The sequence below is a fragment of the Dasypus novemcinctus genome, chromosome 29 (genome assembly GCF_030445035.2).
Source record: "Dasypus novemcinctus isolate mDasNov1 chromosome 29, mDasNov1.1.hap2, whole genome shotgun sequence".
NCBI classification, from domain to species: Eukaryota; Metazoa; Chordata; class Mammalia; order Cingulata; family Dasypodidae; genus Dasypus; species Dasypus novemcinctus.
In genome coordinates this window covers 640,775-659,759 of record NC_080701.1, presented here as the reverse complement: position 1 = coordinate 659,759, position 18,985 = coordinate 640,775, and the positions used below count along the sequence as shown (strand labels likewise).

The following is an 18,985-nucleotide window of genomic DNA, read 5'->3' as shown; positions in this document are numbered from 1 at the left end:
GAAGTGCTTTGCAAATGTAATATTTTGCATAAACATAACATGGTAATATTAATTTTTGTATTAATACTGTTAATGAAAGTTAATAATATTCAGTGTCTAAGTCCAGAACACCAGATGTCTCTGTTTAAAGTTTGCATAGATACATACACACACAATCCTACCTCCCACTCATCCTAACCAGAGCTAAAATATGTTAGGCTTTCCAAAATCAGGACTAAGAGTTATGTAACTTAAATCTATTTAAGTATATTAGAAAATCTAAGTAAAGTTTTCAAAGCAAATACATTGAGTTTTCTCATGTTTCAAATCAAAGAAAGCTACTCTAGTCTTAGAAGTTTAAATAGAGCACTGATTTTGACAAACCTTATCTAGAGAAAAGTAAAAGTTTAGGATTATTTTTATCTCTACAAGTCACATTTGGGATGGCAACTTTTCTTCTAATAATTCTGGGTACGGGAGGAGTTCTAAATAGAAAACAGTCATGAAATACCTATCGTGTGCTTAGATATGATAATCCCCAGTTGTCTTCACCCAGCTTCTCTCAGCTGTTCCTATGGAAAAATGTTCATGATCAGTACAGTGAGACAAAGTAAATAAAATGAGTATGGTAGCATTTTAGCGATACATTTGAAGATCTAGGACACACGAGAATTTATTTAGCTTAATCATGGGTATCTCCTTTATAGCCATGGAGTTAAATAGAATAGATAGCTAGAATAAACAGAGAGAAAAGTGAATTAATGACTGGTCCTCAAGCAAACCATGAGGAATACTTCTCTTAATTCCTGGAGCAGTCTGGTTTTAAACCAAATCCTATGTATTATTCTGCTCTAAGTAGTAACTTCCAAATATAACAATGATAGATTGACATTAAAAGCCATAATTTTTTGTTGTGTAAGGACTAGTTCTTTTTGTTTTATAAGCTCTGATTTAAATGACTGTTACATTTTTTAATTAATGAATAATTCTAAACCTTGAGGTATACAATATAAGCATTAAAAATAGACATAATATTTTACCTGGTATCAGGACCTTTGAGTCTAGTTGGGAAGACTGACAATACACACACCAAAAATGCAAATTGTGATAACTTCCATGAAAGAAATCAACAGACTGTAATGATGGAGTATGATAGAGGTGGGGCTGGGCAAGCCACTTCAGATGGTGAGGGAAGTCTTACGAGAATGCAACATTTTATCCTAGACCTAAAGGATGAGAAGGAGCAACCAGGTGAAGAGTGAAGGGAAGCATTTCAGGTAGAAAGAACAATATGCGTAAAGCCCCTGAAAATACGCCTATTTGAGGCACTCAATAGAAATCAGAATGGCTAGAGCACAGTGGATGAGGGAGAGTGGTGACAGTGTAAAATTATGTTAGAGAAGGAGACAGAACCAGATGATATAAAATCTTTTAGGCAGTGGTAAGTAATTGGGACTTAGAAAAATTGGGAGCAAGTATAGTGATCAAAAGAACATGAATACTCAGTAATTTCAAATTTACTATTTTAAAACAGCAACCATATTTTTCCCATAGCCTTAATTATTCCATTCATCCTTCCCTCCCCAAAAATGTGGGTCTCTTGCAGATCACATATTATCAGGACTTACTTTTTTACAAAGTTCAGCAATCTCTGTTTTTTTAATTGGTGTGTTTAAACCACTTACATGTAATGTAATTACTGAGTTGACTAAAAGCTACCATCTTGCTATTTGTTTTCTATTTATTACATCTCTTCTTTTTTCAGAACACATGTAACAAATAGAGACTATGAGCATATACAAATTTCCTTTGTGTCTGTGGTTCCCAGGGGTTCTATATTCTCATGCAAACTCATACTCAGGAATTCACTAACAAGTTTGCTGAATTCCTCTTAACAGCTAATATGGTGGATCCATTTTCCTTTCAAGCTCTGATTCAGATGAGCCCATGCTCACATCTTTTCTTTCCTTGGAGGTATCTGTCTTTCCTTAGATTTCAGACTAATTGTTTGCCCTGTGACCTCCTCTCTCTGAAGAGTTAAAGAAAAGCTATAATTTTGTAGATTATCTGGTTCCTTCTTGTTGGTACAAGAGTGATGCTCTTTCCTGCTTTCTCCATTTAAGGTACACCCCCATGTGAGTTTTAAGGATGATAAATTATAAATGTGTGAAAAGCTCTATTGCTGAACAAAGTGTTCTGGGTGATTTTTTAAAACTAAAAAGAAAATCATTTCATTTAAAACTGAGTGTTGTGGAACAGTTTTACTTTAAAAAGAGAAAGATGCCATGATAGATGAAATGCGGTTAGTAAATAAAACAATTTAATGTGATAGGGAAATAAGCTTAAACAACTGATCAATTCGATATTTGACGTTATATTTAAGATCTCGTGTCCAGCAAAACATTAAAAATGTTACCAACTTGGAATACAGATGTCAAGGGAAAACTCTGGATATTGCAAAATACTGGTATTTAGGTGGTGCCCTGGTTTCTTGCAGATTACTCCAGGAAGCAAGGCGGCAGCTGCCAACCTGAGTCCTGGCGATGTCATCCTGGCTATCGATGGCTACAGTACAGAGTTCATGACTCATGCTGATGCACAGGACCGGATTAAAGCAGCAGCACACCAGCTATGCCTCAAAATTGACAGGTGCTCCTTAATAAATGGTGTCAAAATTTGATCTGTTTTGCAAACCTGAACCAGAACTATAAATGGCTTCATCCTCTCAGTGCAAAGGAGTGTCACAGGACTTAGAATTTTGACTCACTTTTTAATATATTGCCTCTTTGTTCTGCATTTCACTGGAGTCCGTCAATCCAGTCGTTGTTAAAAAACCATTTCTGAAAGCAATTCTCTGGAATATCAGAATGATGAAATAAGCCAAAGGGATTTTTCTCCTGTACTAACTCAGCTGACTGTGAGAACAGAATCACTCAGGTATCGCCCACATAGACCCAGCACAGCACAGCCAGTTGTACTGCGATTCTGAAAGTGGTAGGGAATGGAATGGAATTCAGAACGTCTCCTGAAAGAATCTCTTGACTTGCCAAAATGTGATGGTGAGCAGTTAGTTGCCATTGACTGTTTTGTACAGAATTCAGCCCAGAAAAATCTTACAAGATGTGAGAGAGCATGCTCACGTGAGCAGGTTAGATACACATTTGTGACAAAAAGAATATTAGGAAAAAGAACCAGATCTCACGCCCTTAAGCCCATGATCTGAAATTGAATCATGAAAGTAAGGACTTGTCATGGTGGTTGTTAGTGTGCATTTACTCTGTTGCTGTTGTATTCAGCTTTCCCACTGTGGACAGAAAGCACAGGGAGTCATCCAGGCTGCCATTTTGTGGACTGAATCAGACTCTGTGTGTAGCCTGTGTTCCTGCCAAGCACATAATCCCTTAGGAGCCACACGATCCCAAATAGATGCCCGAGAACAGTTGGACACAGCACATTTCCTCAATGCCAGTGGCAAGTCTACCTGGCACATCACTCACTTTCTCCTTGGTGGCTTGGGTAGGAGATGGAGGAAGTACACAGTTGTGTTGTGGTCGCTTCGCAGGGCGTGCTTTCAGGGTCTCTCTTCCTGTTCTGTTTTCCACGTGCGTTGTACACCTCCATCCTCCAGAAACTTCTCAGTGTCCTCCTGGCAAGTCTGATGCAGTCCACATTCCCCCAAAGGACACTAAAAACATAAGTGTTTCCATAAATATATTGATGTATTTTTGGAATTATTTTTCAAGAATACAGAAAAATGAGCAAAGAACATTGCTTTTGCTTAAATTATTAAGAGGATTGCTTGTATTTTCACATACATAAGGGGACATTAAATTGTAATAAAGTTAGAAGTGCGATTAGAATTTGGATTTTAAGAACTTTATTTTATTTACAGGGCAGAAACTCGCTTATGGTCTCCACAGGTATCCGAAGATGGGAAAGCTCACCCTTTCAAAGTCAACTTAGAATCAGAACCACAGGTATGAACTTTAGAGTAAATGATATTCGTATCACATTCCCACTCAAATGATATGGATGCCTCCCAACAGTAGGAAGTGATAAATATAAAAATTGGAACAGGTCACCTGTTGAGGAAGGAGTCGTCCATCTTCCCTCTCTGAGATTAATTTATATTATCCATGTTTACTCCTGGTCAAGACAAAAAAAGAAAGTTCCTAGGCAAGCCTCTTGTTAAAAAACAAATAGGTTCTCATAGGGAAAGATTTAGCTATATCTATATATAGTCAACTTATTTTTAATTTTTTGTAATGGATTTCTGATGCATATAAGTAATCTCAGAAGTTTAAGTTGTTAAAACAGAGGAAAAACAAAAATAGGGTAAACCATTTGAAGCATGTCCCTAATTAATAGTTATTGTGAACTTCAATCTCACAAGGTCCTCATCCAGATCTTACTTTCTATCCTCCTTTAATTCTCGGTTCTGGCATTCTATGGTTAAGCTATAGTCTATGGAAAAAGTTCTGCATGATGATAACATGAAGATATTCTGCCCTTGAGGCAACTCTGTCTAATGAGCTAAACTAACCTAATAATCTGATGCTTACCAGAATATGTCTGCTTTCAAAAGCTCCAGTAAACTGAAATGAAACCAAACCTCAATTGTGATGTATAGGAAATCTGATTAAGAAAAGGTTTTAGAAGTCCTTTCTAGTCAGAAGCTCCCAGGGTGTAGAGATAAAGAGTTAAAATCGAATATCCGCTTTTAAACTAGTATCCCTCCTAAACTGATTAGATACCCCCAAACTGTCGTTTCTCTGCATGGTGTTAGCCGACAGGAGTGAACTGAAAGCATATTTATATTTGGTGCTTCTGTGGTTTTCACCCTCCAGGGGCATGAATTTGCTCCTGCATGTGCTCTTCCTGGCCTCCATGTGTCTCCATAAACCACCAGGTTCTTCGCGCATCTCTTTGCTCTTAGCAAGACTCAGGGCAGGTGCTCTCGTTGTGTCATGCTGCTGGGCAGCCCCAGGCCGTGCCACCAGCCCCCTGGCCTTTCTCAGCAGAGAGCTAGGACCCGTCCTAGAACCAGAAGGACTTTCTCAAGGTAGGACAAGTGCCTTTGCACCTATGCTGGATTAAAGCTTTATTTTCCGTTAAAATGCAATCTCTCCAGCAGAAGAAACTTCCTGAATAATCTCTAGAGGGAAAGCATTCATTAGATCCTTGTCCTCGATTTCTAGCTACAGGAAAGAAGGAGTCTGAACCTAAAAATCCCTAAGCGCAATAGAAGGAGAAAGCAGGCCCCAAAGAGAGAGCAGGACACAGACTATCCATGAAAGCGGGTTGCTCTCTTCACCCTGAGTCCCTGAGGCATAGCACACAGCAGGCACTCAATGCATAGCCCAGGAATGACTGAAAGGAACTGGAGGGCCTAAAGATAAGCTGCATGGTATCACCTTGCCCAGGACCAACCCTGGAAATCAGTTCTCCTCCCAGCCATTGAGTGTAAATTGATCTTGAATGTTCAGTGGGATAGAAGTCAGGTAAGAGTTTCATTCTTCAGGCTATAAACAAACAAAAGATGAAGTGGAATGGGCTGGAAATAAATCTAGTGAGAAAGGCTCTCAGCCCACACTAGGTGAGGTGAGGAAAAATAACCCTCTGACCGGCTTTTCCTCTTATAGAAGAAATGATTGGAAGAAGAAAAAATTAAGTTCTCAAGGCAGAGCTGTCCTGTGTATAAGGCCCTTAGCCGTAACACCTGAGCCTATCCACTTCCTCTCCCCCTTATCAGTTAATCACTTAGAGGCAACAGATGAGGGGTGAGAAGACCATGGGGTGCTTTAAAAAATGTCTTACGTGTGTGCATTTATTGATCACCCTATACTTTTATTTTCACCAGGACAAGCTGGGTAGAATTCCGTATTTCCTTTCCCACACACAGTCTACACCTGAGTTTGTACTGCACTCTTTTGCAAATTCTTTTTCCATTCAATATTCCTCCAAATTTTTTAAACCTGATTTCATCAATGCGAGATGCTAAGATACAGGGCGATGAAACAGATTTGACCAAAGTGCCAAATGCCCAGGGACCCCTCCTCAGGGTGAGTCTCCCACCCAAGGATAGAGGTGACTCCCAAGGATTTATTACCAGTGAGCTTAGACCACCATAAGAACTGGAGTGCAAGGGCCATTCTCTGGGCCATAGCTCTAGAAGAGGGCCGATGAGTATTAATGTATGACTTTGACTATGGTTATTCCAAATATTAGATTTTTTTAAAGAATGAGCCTAATTTTAAATCCTCTGTCAGTCATCCATTAGCTCACGTGTCCTGTGTTTTGGTGTTTCAGGTTTAGGCAATATGGATATTTATGATACTACAAATGGGGGAAAGAGGAGGAATGAGATGGGTTTAAAAAGCAGAGAGAGGCGCCGTGAGGCGAAGGGCTTCAGCAGCCAGGCGTGGGGCCTTTGAACGTTCCGTTAGACGGAGGCAGGGCTGAGCTCCATGGCAGTGTCTCCAGAAGGCTGGTGTCTGGAGCATCGGAGGCAGGACAATTCCAGCTCTTCCCCAATGGGCAAAAAATCCCTACTCCTTGTGAGGTTCTCAGGCCAGACTTCTGCCTGAGCAGCTCACTTAACTTGGCACCTCAGGAGAGACATTCCCTACACAAAGCCACAGCCAAATTTCCATGCAGCCTCTGCTATCTGAAAATCCTAAAAACCAAACAGTGAATTTTAACTTTTAGACCAAGATTGAAAATAAAGTGTGCTATGTTTCTGCATGTATTCCTTTTTTAAAAATTAATACAAAACCATACAAAGAGATGCTTTATACAAAATGAGACTTTTCCAAATAAAGCAGTGTTCTGGACAACAAATGTGTGTCAGTTTGAGAAATGAAGGGCATTAACATAGCGTGCTTAAGAAGCCATTGCTGATGAAATGCCCTTGAGCAATGCAAGACTTGAGTTCTTGTTTCTCAACCCAAGTCAAACATTTATTGTAAGTTGTGCGCCCTTTGTGACTAGAATAAAACACTCTTTTTCATTTTGAAAGTAATATTTGTTGAAGGAAGAGGGCTAGAACCCAGCATCCAAGCACAGCCACAACTGAAATTTATTTCCATTCTTTTCCTATGCATAAGTTTAGAGTCTGGGGAGTTTTTTTATGTACCATAATAGAAACTACTTAAAATTTTAATAAACAGATTTTTTTCAGTTTTCCATGCTATCATTAAATAGTTTTTTTTAAATGTATGAATTTACACTTGGATCTTAGATTGAAAAGAACATTAGCATTTGTCTAGTCAATCATTCCCAGTGAATGAACTCCTTCCTTCCCATTCTGCACGTGGCCTATGACCAGAAGGACGTTTTCTGTACAAAGTATTTCTCTAGTTTAAAGACATGTTAGCATTCTTCATCTTTCTTCAAAATTTACATTCCCAAATAAAACATTTCCCTCACCTTTGTTAGTTGAACAACTCAAATCGATAATGGCTATGGCAATACAGAAAAGAGGCTTTTCAGAAGCAAAAACGGTTCTTTAATAAACAAGAAGAAAGCTGTCCCTCATTCCATATTCAAGATTGCACCCTTTCCACGGAAGATTTGGTGTTAAAGATGTACCTGTGTGATGGAGTATGGATTGAAGGCTTTTATGTCTTCAAGCGAATGACTCTTTATCTAAAATGGTTTGATACCTGGAAGGAAACCTACATAAAACACACTTTCTAATCCCCAATTCCCAGTCTCCCCCCAAGGAGCAATGGGAAACACTTGAAACAGACCACTGAGGAAAGAAGAGTTTTTAAGCATGACTTTAATTTTTACTTGAGTGGTGAGCCTGAGGAGGGATATGACTGTTCACAAATTCCAAACATGAGGAAATACAGCCTTCTCCTTAGTGTGGTTTGATGGACTATTTCATCACTTGAAATACTTTGTTTCCCTCATCCCCCTGCCAGTTTTCTTCTATGTGTATTTGCATATGAATCAAACATGCTGCTTCTGCTTCTGCTTGAGCTGGTAACTGCTTCCGTTCTCAGGTAAAACCTCTATCTGTGGACATCTTGTCCTGGTAAGAAATTAAAGGTGAACTGCCTTTAATGTTGCCACACTGAGGTCACGCCAAGACAGGAGAGCTGGCGGCAAAGCCCTGTCAAGTCGTGGCTTGTACTCGGGCAGCGCTAGCATTTTATCGATTCAAAATGTTATTCCTTGACATAGGCCCCTAACATGCAAAAACAGTATTTTAAAATGCATTAATTACTTATTGAATTCCTAAGAGATAAGAATCGTTTGGATGGTGTTTGTCTGGGTAGAATAAACACAAGAGCTGGACTATATTAGCTGCTGTATAAATATTTTCCTAGTATTTTATGTTGCTGGTGGTTTTCTGGGAAAAATAAAAAGGAATTAGGAACAGCAAACTGCTAATGGGTTTTGTCTTTTGATTCTGTCGACCACCAACAACGATGTCAGGCTTGGGCAGAACGTTCACTTGATGCCGTGCTCAAAGTTCCCTGTGCTCTTGGGAATGGCTCTAGCAGCCCATTAACTAATGCTTTGCAAAGCTTATATGCAAATGTTGGAAGCCGGTATTAGAAATACTTCCTTATATGATGCGAGTAGAAAATAGAGGTAAACGTTTTTGATGTTCGCAATATACAACCAAACTAAAAATAGCAAAGAAAAAGCTTGGAGCTAATTAACTTATATGCTGCCCTTTAGGATTATTAGTTCATGGATATTACTTTCAGAGAAGTTGTCTCATTTACAGGATAATCACAATCCATGTTTTCTTAAATCATTTTAATGATAAGAAACAAGGGCCAAGACCTTTTAACTCCATGAAGCCATCACATCATGTTAACAAATTTCTGTAAATTCTCTTCTGTTTACCAAGATCTTTAAAGCAGACCATACTTTGTTATAAAACAAAACGCTAAGTTCCACAGAGCTTGAGTTGTTCAGGCTTGAACAATCAGGCTTCTTGATATTCTAATCTAATTAGCCCAAGAGATTTATAATCCACCAAAGCTAAATTATGAGGCATACAGCCTTCTGTCTTCTTTCATATCAAACAGACCGACACTGGCTTGAGTCACAGTCATTTACATTACTTACAATTATTTCCAGATCACTGAGCTCATGCCATGAAAATGGCTCATCATAACGATTAACCATAAACACAGCCAGTCCAGCTTGATCAAGTCGGCTAAAACAATCAGATTGTATTACTATATAAATGTTCCTGTGTTCTGGAATTCGGCGTTATTCTAAAGATGCATGTCAATCATTTTGCTATAGAATAGCAGCAGTTGTGTAGCCACTCCTGGGCAGTGAGCCCTATCACGGAGAAACTGAAATAGTACCGTCAAGGGCTCAGTGACTCAGTCACACTGGAGAGATGTTATCACACAGGCTAAATTTTATTCAACTCAGACGTTTTTTCCCAGTCCAGGTGGCTGTTAAAATATGCTCTTCAGGACTGGTAGAGAAAAGACGCTCTTCTGGGCACTGAAGCCCAAGACTCAGTAGGCAAGCATTTGAAACTGTACCCCCTCATAATCCCCCCTCACCTGTCTGCCCCCGCCCCACCGCCGGAAAAAAAAGTGTTTCATTAGCAGAGGCAGATGGGGGACAGGGAGTCCCTGTGATGAGCACCTGCTCAGGAGAAGAGAAAGAAAGCATTTCGCAGCTCAGGTCCCTGCGAGAAGTTGTCAGCTCTCAGGCACAAGAGTTTCCGCACAGAATCTCCGTTTCCAAACCCAAGAAAATCTCTTTTCTAATGGAAATGTACCATCCCACAACTTACTTAAGTATAATTATACAAAGAAGAGCATCACAGAATCTTTTTAATAAAATCATCTCTTTCCAGCAACATTTCAAATAGCTAGAAATGTTTGTATTATTTGAAATCTGTGTGAAACACTTGTGGCACATTTACCAAAGTGAGTGGAGTTTATGTGAATATGTGAATGAAAATATTTTTATAAAGAGTTGTCTTATTAATTCTGTCAAATGAAAAGATTCAGAAAGAAAACTGGCTTATTATTTTATCACTTACTTTTGGTTTTCTTCTGTTGCTTAGAAAGAGACCAAATTTCATGGCTTTAGAAAAAGTATACATCTATATAAAAACTGGAACAGGAGTCCTACATTAAAGAAATAACAGATATTAAGTTTTTAGATTATTTAGATATGTTTTAGACTTGGGGTTTAGGACTCTGTTGTGAAACACTGCTTGCTAGCCATCTCTGAAGCTCTGGCTTTTGTCTTTCTGGTACTAGAATAAACAGGAAGTGTTCTTTAAATACATAACATAAAATCATCACAATTAAAAATAAATATTTTCAACAAATGTGGTCCCTGCTTCAAAAGGAAAGAGAGTCCTTCAATTGTTACCAATTTTATCTAAAATAAGATTGTAATTTATTCCAAACTAAGAATTTGGTTCTTTGTTAATGTTGTAGGAATTAAGAAAAAACAGAATTTTTACTTGGTTAGTTAAAATAATTCAGTATAGCTATTCATAAGAGTTTATTCCATTTCTGACTATGTTTTACTCCCCTGTTTCTTAAAATGGTGGCAATTTTATTAAAATATTAATATAAGAGAAAACAAAACATGCAAGCTCTACTTGAGAAATGTTAAGTATAGTCATTTTTATTTATTAAGTCCAAAGTCTCATTTCTGACACAAAATCTCTGTATTCAAATGTGCCATGAACTACAGAGCAGAAATCAGTGCGGGGAGGGCAGACAAACGTTTGGATTCTCCTACCCCATTTTAAGTCCGGTCAATTCCTTTGGCCCTAACATTTAATAGTTGAGAGCAGCACAGGCCCGTTGCACAGAAAGGCGTGCAAAGGCTCCCGCTCTCCTGCTTCAACCCTGTCGTGACCTCCCAGGCGAGGGTGCTTTGTTAACGTGGCCATGCTGTCGGTTGTGCTCGTTAATGGCTTTGTTGCGCGCTCTGGCTCTGTGTATTTTGTCTGCCATTGCACAGGAGTTCAAACCCATTGGCACGGCGCACAACAGAAGGGCGCAGCCTTTTGTTGCAGCAGCAAACATTGATGACAAAAGACAGGTAGTGAGCGCCTCCTATAACTCACCCATTGGGCTCTATTCCTCGAGCAATATTCAAGACGCACTCCATGGCCAGCTGCGAGGACTCATTCCTAGCTCTCCACAAAAGTAAGTATCGGGCTCTCGGCCACGGCCACGGCGTTCCTCACGCTTTCTTTTCCTTCTAAAAGTCCAGCTCTTGCTGTTTTATTTTTACTTTCCTGAAGGTGCTGTTAGGTTTGTATTTTAAAGACAAGCATCTAGAACATGGTTCCGGAGCCCAGGCAGCCGGTTCCTGAGCAGGTAGTGAATAGATTGTTAAGAGACGAAATTGCTCTGGTTCCTTTCTCACCCTCCTTAGTCATGTCAATATTTGGTGGTAAATAATCTGTAAAATTACCATTCACTTAATTTATCTTAAAAAATATTAATCCTCCACTGAGGGACTTTTGTAACCCTTTGTTTTTACAGGACGTGAACTACTTTGAACACAAGCACAATATTCGGCCCAAACCTTTCATAATCCCAGGCCGAAGCAGGTCATACACGCTGAGATTGTGAAGTTTGAAGTGCATGCTGCTTTAATACGTCCTTACTAATCACCAAGAAAGTAACTTTGAGGTGTTTGGAGTGACTTTTCTCATTTTGAAACTTATTTCAAAAGCAAAAAAACCAAACTAACTTAGCAGAGGACAGTAGCCAAATGGCCTCTATTTCTAAAAGTAAATACAGACAAGATTATACAGCTGTGAAATTTTATGCCACCACCATGTATATTTATAACGAATACCTGGGGAGCCCGCACAGAACACAGTGACCTTTGAGTCAGGCACACGGGCTCTATGCCAGGTCAGGAAAGTCCAGCCAGCAGGAGCTATAAAGGAAACCAGCCCCGGTCCAGAGTGAGGAGCAGGTGGAGCACTTGTGGGAAAGCTGGTGGAGCTTTATCTATTGGACGGACTCTGGTGGAGCACGTGTGGGAAAGTTGGTGGAGCTTAATAGATTGGATGGACTCTGGTGGAGAATGAGTGGGAAAGCTGGTGGAGTTTTAGCTATTGGATGGACTCTGGTGGAGCACGAGTGGGAAAGCTGGTGGAGTTTTATCTATTGAATGGACTCTGGTGGAGCACGAGTGGGAAAGCTGGTGGAGTTTTAGCTATTGGACGGACTCTGGTGGAGCACGAGTGGGAAAGCTGGTGGAGTTTTAGCTATTGAACGGACTCTGGTGGAGCACGAGTGGGAAAGCTGGTGGAGTTTTATCTATTGGACAGACTCTGGTGGAGCTTTATTGATTGGACAGACTCTGGTGGAGCATATGTGGGAAAGTTGGTGGAGCTTAATAGATTGGATGGACTCTGGTGGAGCACGTGTGGGAAAGCTGGTAGAGTTTTATAGGTTGGATGGGACTCTGGTGGAGCATGTATGGGAAAGTTGGTGGAGCTTCTAGAAATAGAGTGAATGGACTCTGGTCATCCCACATCAGCATCTGCCTGTCGTTGCACCTTTAGAGCCCACTGGGAAACCCCACCAGTCATTAGCTCTTGCATAGTCATTCTTACGGGTAATTGCAGAGGCAGAAAGGACACTCAACAAGGAACTTTTCCATTTTGTGGAAAATCAGCATAAAGAAAAAGTTGGGAGAGAGGGAGATAGGTTGGTTACCTTTATGGAAAACAACACAAATTAGAATAATAATGACCAAACAATTATCTGTCGATCAGGAAAATTATCATCTTCAGATGATCCTTTTCAAATGTCTTCTATAGAAACTGAATCCAAACTAAGGGGAAGAAATTAATGCCCTGAATTGCAACATCAGGAAATTGTTGACTTCAGGAAACCTCAAACCCATCCCTCTGACCTCAGCTAAATCAATCAGTCCAGGGGAAGGAAGTTGCTGGTCAGACAAGATTGATCCAAACTGGTTAGGAACATTGAAAAATGACCTACAAACTGGTGGTGCTTGCTTGGGTGGACTCAGTCCTCAGACACGTTCATTTGGCTGCTTTGCCGTGCCTTTAGAGGAGGCATCACTTCTCCCAGCTTGGCGAAATACCTGTCGCTCCTCTTTGTGTGACACCTGGCCCATTTTCATATACACATGACAGACCCTCTGAGCCTCTGTCATAAACATCTGAGTTTATGACCCTGCTGGGGATGGGTAATCATCGTTTCATGTGTGACTTCATCTGCAGACCTTTCCATAAACTAGAGTTGGGTCAGAGGATTACCTCGAAACAAGCCAGACCATTTTTGTGATATCAGACCCAGGAAAAAAACGCTACAATGGAAAGAGCAGGAGAAAGATGCTAAGAGGGCAGTGGCTTCCAAAAATATCCTCCCCCACTGGAACGTCAGCTCGGTATCCACAGGGACCTTGGCTAATTGGTTCAACCTTGTATCTCCAGCACCTACAAATGTGGTCCAAGGTGAGAGCTCAATAAATGTTCATGGAATAAAGGAACAGTATCCTTGGAGAACCTGAAAGTATTTTCTGGGTGAATGCCAATGAGAGGCAGGAGCACTTACCCCTCCCACATACTTGCAACTCTGTACAGTATTTTTTTACTCCTCCTTATTTGTTCCCATTCTGTTTTCCTCTGCATCTTCTCCCTATTTCTCATAGTCAATAGCTTCCCTTCCCCACCCCACCAGCAATAACATAAAAGCTATGGGTTAAAAGTTCAAATGCAATATGCTTGCATTCTTTTGAGGTTAGCACTGTAAATCCACTAACTTGCGCTCCAGGTTTTCAGGAGAACTGCACATATGTTTAGGGAAGCCCTATAACATGTAATTTTATAAAAATTCAGGGAAAGTCAGAGAGAGCCCAGGCTACAAACGCCTTCTTTCATGTTTTCATTTTACCTTAAACATGGCGATAATATAAGTCACTCATAATTTTTAGTGAAAAGAGGAGAGGGGAGGACAGGGATAAGGAGATTTGCTTAAAAAACAGGTGCCAGTGTGCAAATCTTAAAGAATGATAAAGGGTCTCTACTACCCTTCCTTGCTCCTGGTGCCTCCTCACTTCTGCTCTAGCTTCTGAATTTTTTGTTCTTACAAAACTATTCTTTTTCAAGGTACGTACCAACCTGCAACTGTAATATTAATGAGCAATATTTCCTTTCTTTAACCAGAAATTGGAGTTGCTAAATCAGTCATATGTTAATCTCCTTGGGGTTTTGCTACCAGCAAATTGATGTGATAGTAAAAGACCAGCATTTTTATGCAAATATGTAAAATTTTAAAGCCATAGCCATAACTAAAAATATATGCGAGGTATTTTACAGGTCCAAAATATAAAATACAATCTTGTGAGTGGTTTGTGGACAATTTGCTCCCACCAGCATCTCTACAAATGCCTGTACACACGCCCCAGGGAAATTAGTTCTATTGGGGAACTCACTGAGGACTTCCTTGACCTCTCAGTCAACCTCAAGAAATCTCATGATCACCAACCTTTCCAGGTCTCCAGGAGTAAGTCACAGTGACGGGATGATATCCACAGTGACTAGAGTCTGTGAAAACTTTTTCAAAGCTTCAGTTCAAGAGATATTTTTCAATTGTCCCAGAAATTTGTAAATGCTAATTCTTGTTTGCTTAAGATTTATTTCCTTTCTATTCCAAAAGACATCAGGCCTTAAAGAGAGTGATCAAGGAACTAAGGAAATAGAAGATACAACCCTTGCTTAAATAAAATTTTCTACACAAATATGGTCCTGTATGAAAGTACTAATAATAGAAAAAGATTACTAATTACAACTGTAAAATAAGGTATAGCTGTAAGTTTTAAATTGGTCACAATCCTACCTATCAATAAACAGTTCCCGATAAGTAATCCAGGGACTTGGGCCCTGTTTTCCTGCCACTTAACATCTTTCAAAGAACTGTGACTTTCATTTTTATGTAATTTGTTCTGCCTGCACTTGTATTTCATTGTATCCATTTAAGTAAAGGGACATAGCAGGGTCAGAGCAGCTATCAATGTTAGCTGAATGGGTTCACTATTTTGAACCAGTCTCCTAAGATTTAGCTCAGGGTTTCAAATCCCTAAACCACAATTTTGTAAGCTTCATTACATTAGGTCAAATCAAGATGATCCTGACTAAACTGAACCGAAACTGAAAATTCACTTTTATTCTTTAATTAGGCAAGGTCCATTTCAAGATCCAGAGACATGTCAAGCCTGCAGAAAGAATGAATAGGCACCTGACATTTTTGTGTGGGACCTAACCAGCTCACAAATTGAGTTTTAAACACGTTCTCAACAGCCAGGAAGTGAAGGAGCAAGTCCATTTTTACCTGCCTAGTTTAGGTTATGTGGGTGGTTGAATTGGATACTACAAGTCATTGTATTTTGAAAAGCCATTCAGTGGGTTAAACTGGTTATCCAGTTTAATGGACACTGTTCCATTCAACAGGGGAACGTCACTGTTCCAATGATGAAGCCAACAAAACCACTGCCTATTACCCTTTTGGTTTTTGCTGTCAGTATGGGGCAAAATTCGCATAGTTACCCTGGAAAGCCAGTGCAGATGTGGGGTCACACCGAGAGCATAGCGGCTGAGAAGGCGCTGACGTTGGGGTAACACACTACATCGCGCAGCAGTGCTGACTGGCAGGCGTGGCAGTTTACACCAGTCCTAACGCTTGGCTTTGTCCGGAAGGGCTGTGCTTCTTGCTAACCTCCATTCCACTTTCTCATGAAATGGCTCTCGGTCGTTGGCATGGCTGTGGTGACTGTTCGTGAGGACGTGAACTTTATGCTGTGGCTTTCAAATTTGCGTGACTGGTTTTTCTTAAGTTTTCATAATAATTGTGCCTCAAGTTTTCCTTAAAAGGAAATGAGAAACATGCATGAAAATATGTTTCCAAAATGTTATTTAAATAATGACATGTAAAGACATGGCCCTCAGCCCTAGAGAGTGTATGAGAGTCAAGAGAGCACCTAATTTGCCTTCTTGTCTTTTATTTCAGGGTGACAAGCATTTATTGGCTATTTCTAGAGCCTGTATAAGGCAATTTACCAGTTTTCAAAAGCCTGTTCGCCACAAAAATTAAAGAATGAAAATAGAACAAATGAAATAATAATAAAGCATCTACAAAATAGCCTTAACACATAATCTCTACTACGTAACTATTCAATTAAAGCTCAACTACGTTTCAGAAGCATACTTCTTATTTTGGCATTTTTAGCCCAAATATTTGACTAGGTCTTTATGCTGCATATCCAATTACTGTTGGTAAAGAGCCATTCATTAATGATACTTTCATTTTATGTATTGTGCTTCTGAAATGTGAAAGACTATCCAGCCAATGTAATTTCTTGCATCATTTGCCGGTAATATTTAAAACTATTTGGCCTATTTTTAAAATACAAAATAGTTGCATCTTTTTCTACTTGGTTTACATGCAACTCTTTTTACATTTATTTAACTCTCAATTTACATATTGCCTAGTAGAACTGAGCCAAAAAATGCATTAGCACCCCTTCCTTTTCGTTTCGTTAAACTTTTTCCGATGACGAATTGTAAACATCTTCCCTTTCGAAAGTACACTGTAGCCAGAGGTCAGCTCTTGTTCGGCGTGTTGTAGTTCTGCTCCTACTTGGGTCTTCAGTTCCTTTAACCTCTCTGTGCTTGTTCTCCGTGTCATCTGGGCGTCCGGCCCTACGTCCTCCCCGGGCCGTGGTGTTAACGCAGTGGATGCAGCACCCCCTCCGGAGTGGACGGTGGCAGTGGACGTAGCACCCCTTCTTCCGCCAGCACTCTTAGCACCATTTGCCCAGGCGACTTGAAAGTTGCTGCTAAGATGGCCCCTAACATTCCCTTGGAAATGGAGCTTCCTGGTGTGAAGATTGTCCATGCTCAGTTTAACACACCTATGCAGTTGTACTCTGATGACAATATCATGGAGACGCTCCACGGGCAGGTCTCCACCGCGCTAGGGGAGACGCCCGCCATGAGGTAATGCACCTGTGGGAGCCGGGGCGCGTTCAGCGCACAGGGCAGGGCCGCGCCGTCGTCTCGACTGAAAGATGCCACGTGGGAAACTAAAAGAATGCCTGGCTGAGAAGGGGGCTTGGGGAACTGGCTCAGTATAGCGTCAGGTAATAGGTAGCAAGAAACGAAGCCATGCAAGGGCAAAGGTACTTTGCAGATGCCGAATGCAGTAATTCTCAGAAGGGGTTTGTAGAGTAGCTCGTGCCGCCCTCCTCTGGGGCATTTGAAGGTTGAAGGCAGTTTTGTAAGAGGTGATACCTCTTTGCTCTCCTGATGGCATCTTGTGGAGAAGTGGTTATTTTTCCACTTAAAATTTTTGCCATGGGTAAAGATTTATAAATGAATACCTCAGGCTCTCAGTGAAGATATTCAAGTTCCTCTGGTCTCTGTTTTGACTAATTTCTTCTTTCTTATGAATATTTGTTCAAGTTACTTTTGCCATCAAGCTTTTTTAAGTAAAAATTTATTATAGGATAAGATCGTATTACTTCTTTCAATATTGCAGCATCACTTTTTTACTATTCAGTGCTTTGTCACAATAGGTTAGTAAAGGTATGAATAAAGAGAGCTAATAACAGCAAAATATACCTCAAAACCGTTTTTCAAACAATTTCAGATCTATGAAATGATTATTTTCAAGTATGGTATAGGTAATAAAAGTCTATACAGCCAGCAACTACCTTTTCTAGATAATGCAATCAATCATTTAAAGTAGTAAAGTGTTCAGTACCTGACATGTGGTAGTATCTTTTTTTGCACACCAGGAATATGTTTGTAGACAGTACATTAAAATAAAGCCACTCTCATTATTGTAAATGATCTGTACTGTGCCTATTTTTAAATATAGTATAGTCAGCAGACAGACTTTTATTGGAACGCTTCTACGTTGTATGCTTTCAAACGCAGTTAAGTTGAATTTCTTCAGCTTACAAGCAAAATGGTACCTTTGTTATTTCCAGGAGTTAACAAAGCAAATTAACCTTAAAAATAAAATTAAACTATATGCTTTTAGTTTAATATTGGAAATGATTTTGAAATTTATTGACAGTTTTATGATTGAGAATAATCAACTTGGTCTCACTCCTGCAGTTTCTATCATGTGTATGTTGCCTTTTGTCTGAAAAAAAAGTTAATTTTATTCATAACCCATCAGGCGCAAATCTTATTTTTAGAAATTTCCTTTTCTTAACACTCCCCTTTTAGTCACCCGCCCAAGTACTTTGCCAAATGGAGAATAATTGTCCCTGTGATTCCCTGGTTGATTACTCAATGACATTTTTAAGGCAACCCAGGCAAATTCACTTCCTGTTTTAGCCCTATGAGAGATAACCTTGATACCAAAACTCTGCTTCTGTGTATGATGGTAGACTGGTCTCCGTGAATACTTGAACGCTGTTTCTGGACATATAACCACCTTTATTTCTGGAACTGCAGCGATGACCCCCCAGCCCCCCTGACGTGCTTGGCCTGCCCCGCTTGTATTTCAGTGAGCCCACCGCCTCGGTGCCCCCCCAGTCAGACGTCTACAGGATGCTCCACGACAGCCGGGACGAGCCCACCCAGCCGCGCCAGTCCGGCTCCTTCCGAGTGCTCCAGGATCTGGTCGAGGGCCCTGGTGAGCATCCTGGGTCTGCGGACGTGGTCCCCGTCAAGGCTGCCGGAGTGACCTCTAGGGCCCGGCTTTAATCAGGACCTGGGGGAGCCTTCCCTGAGGATATGGGTGGTGCCGGGGTAATAGGAAAGGGGCTTCGGAAGTGTCCAGCGGGACACCATCCAAACCAGGGGTCAAGGCACCAGAGACAGACACCAGGGTACAGCCCTTTAACAGGGGCACGGAAAGGCAAAAGGACCGCTGCTCCCATGAGGCTCATGGGAGCAGCTCCCCAACAACCAACGTTTTTAATTCGTTCCCTTTTATAAGACTCCGCTTGAATCGGCCCTGCGCCTTTTGAAATGATAGTCCAGTGC

The 18,985-nt window shown here is 40.5% G+C and overlaps 1 protein-coding gene across 3 annotated transcripts in view; it reads left to right on the top strand.

Moving 5' to 3' along the window:
- Positions 1 to 18,985, top strand: part of PDLIM3 (PDZ and LIM domain 3) — a 37,364-nt gene that overhangs the window by 5,831 nt on the left and 12,548 nt on the right. The window contains exons 2-6 of one of the 3 annotated variants that reach the window (XM_004457781.4): positions 2,477 to 2,628; positions 3,872 to 3,956; positions 11,484 to 11,551; positions 16,718 to 16,981; positions 18,505 to 18,632. In XM_004457781.4, the coding sequence (XP_004457838.1) occupies positions 2,477 to 2,628; positions 3,872 to 3,956; positions 11,484 to 11,551; positions 16,718 to 16,981; positions 18,505 to 18,632 (697 nt within the window). Of the gene's footprint in view, positions 1 to 2,476; positions 2,629 to 3,871; positions 3,957 to 10,953; positions 11,142 to 11,483; positions 11,552 to 16,717; positions 16,982 to 18,504; positions 18,633 to 18,985 lie in introns of all 3 variants that reach the window. The other 2 variants (XM_004457784.4, XM_004457782.4) reach the window with 2 other exon arrangements.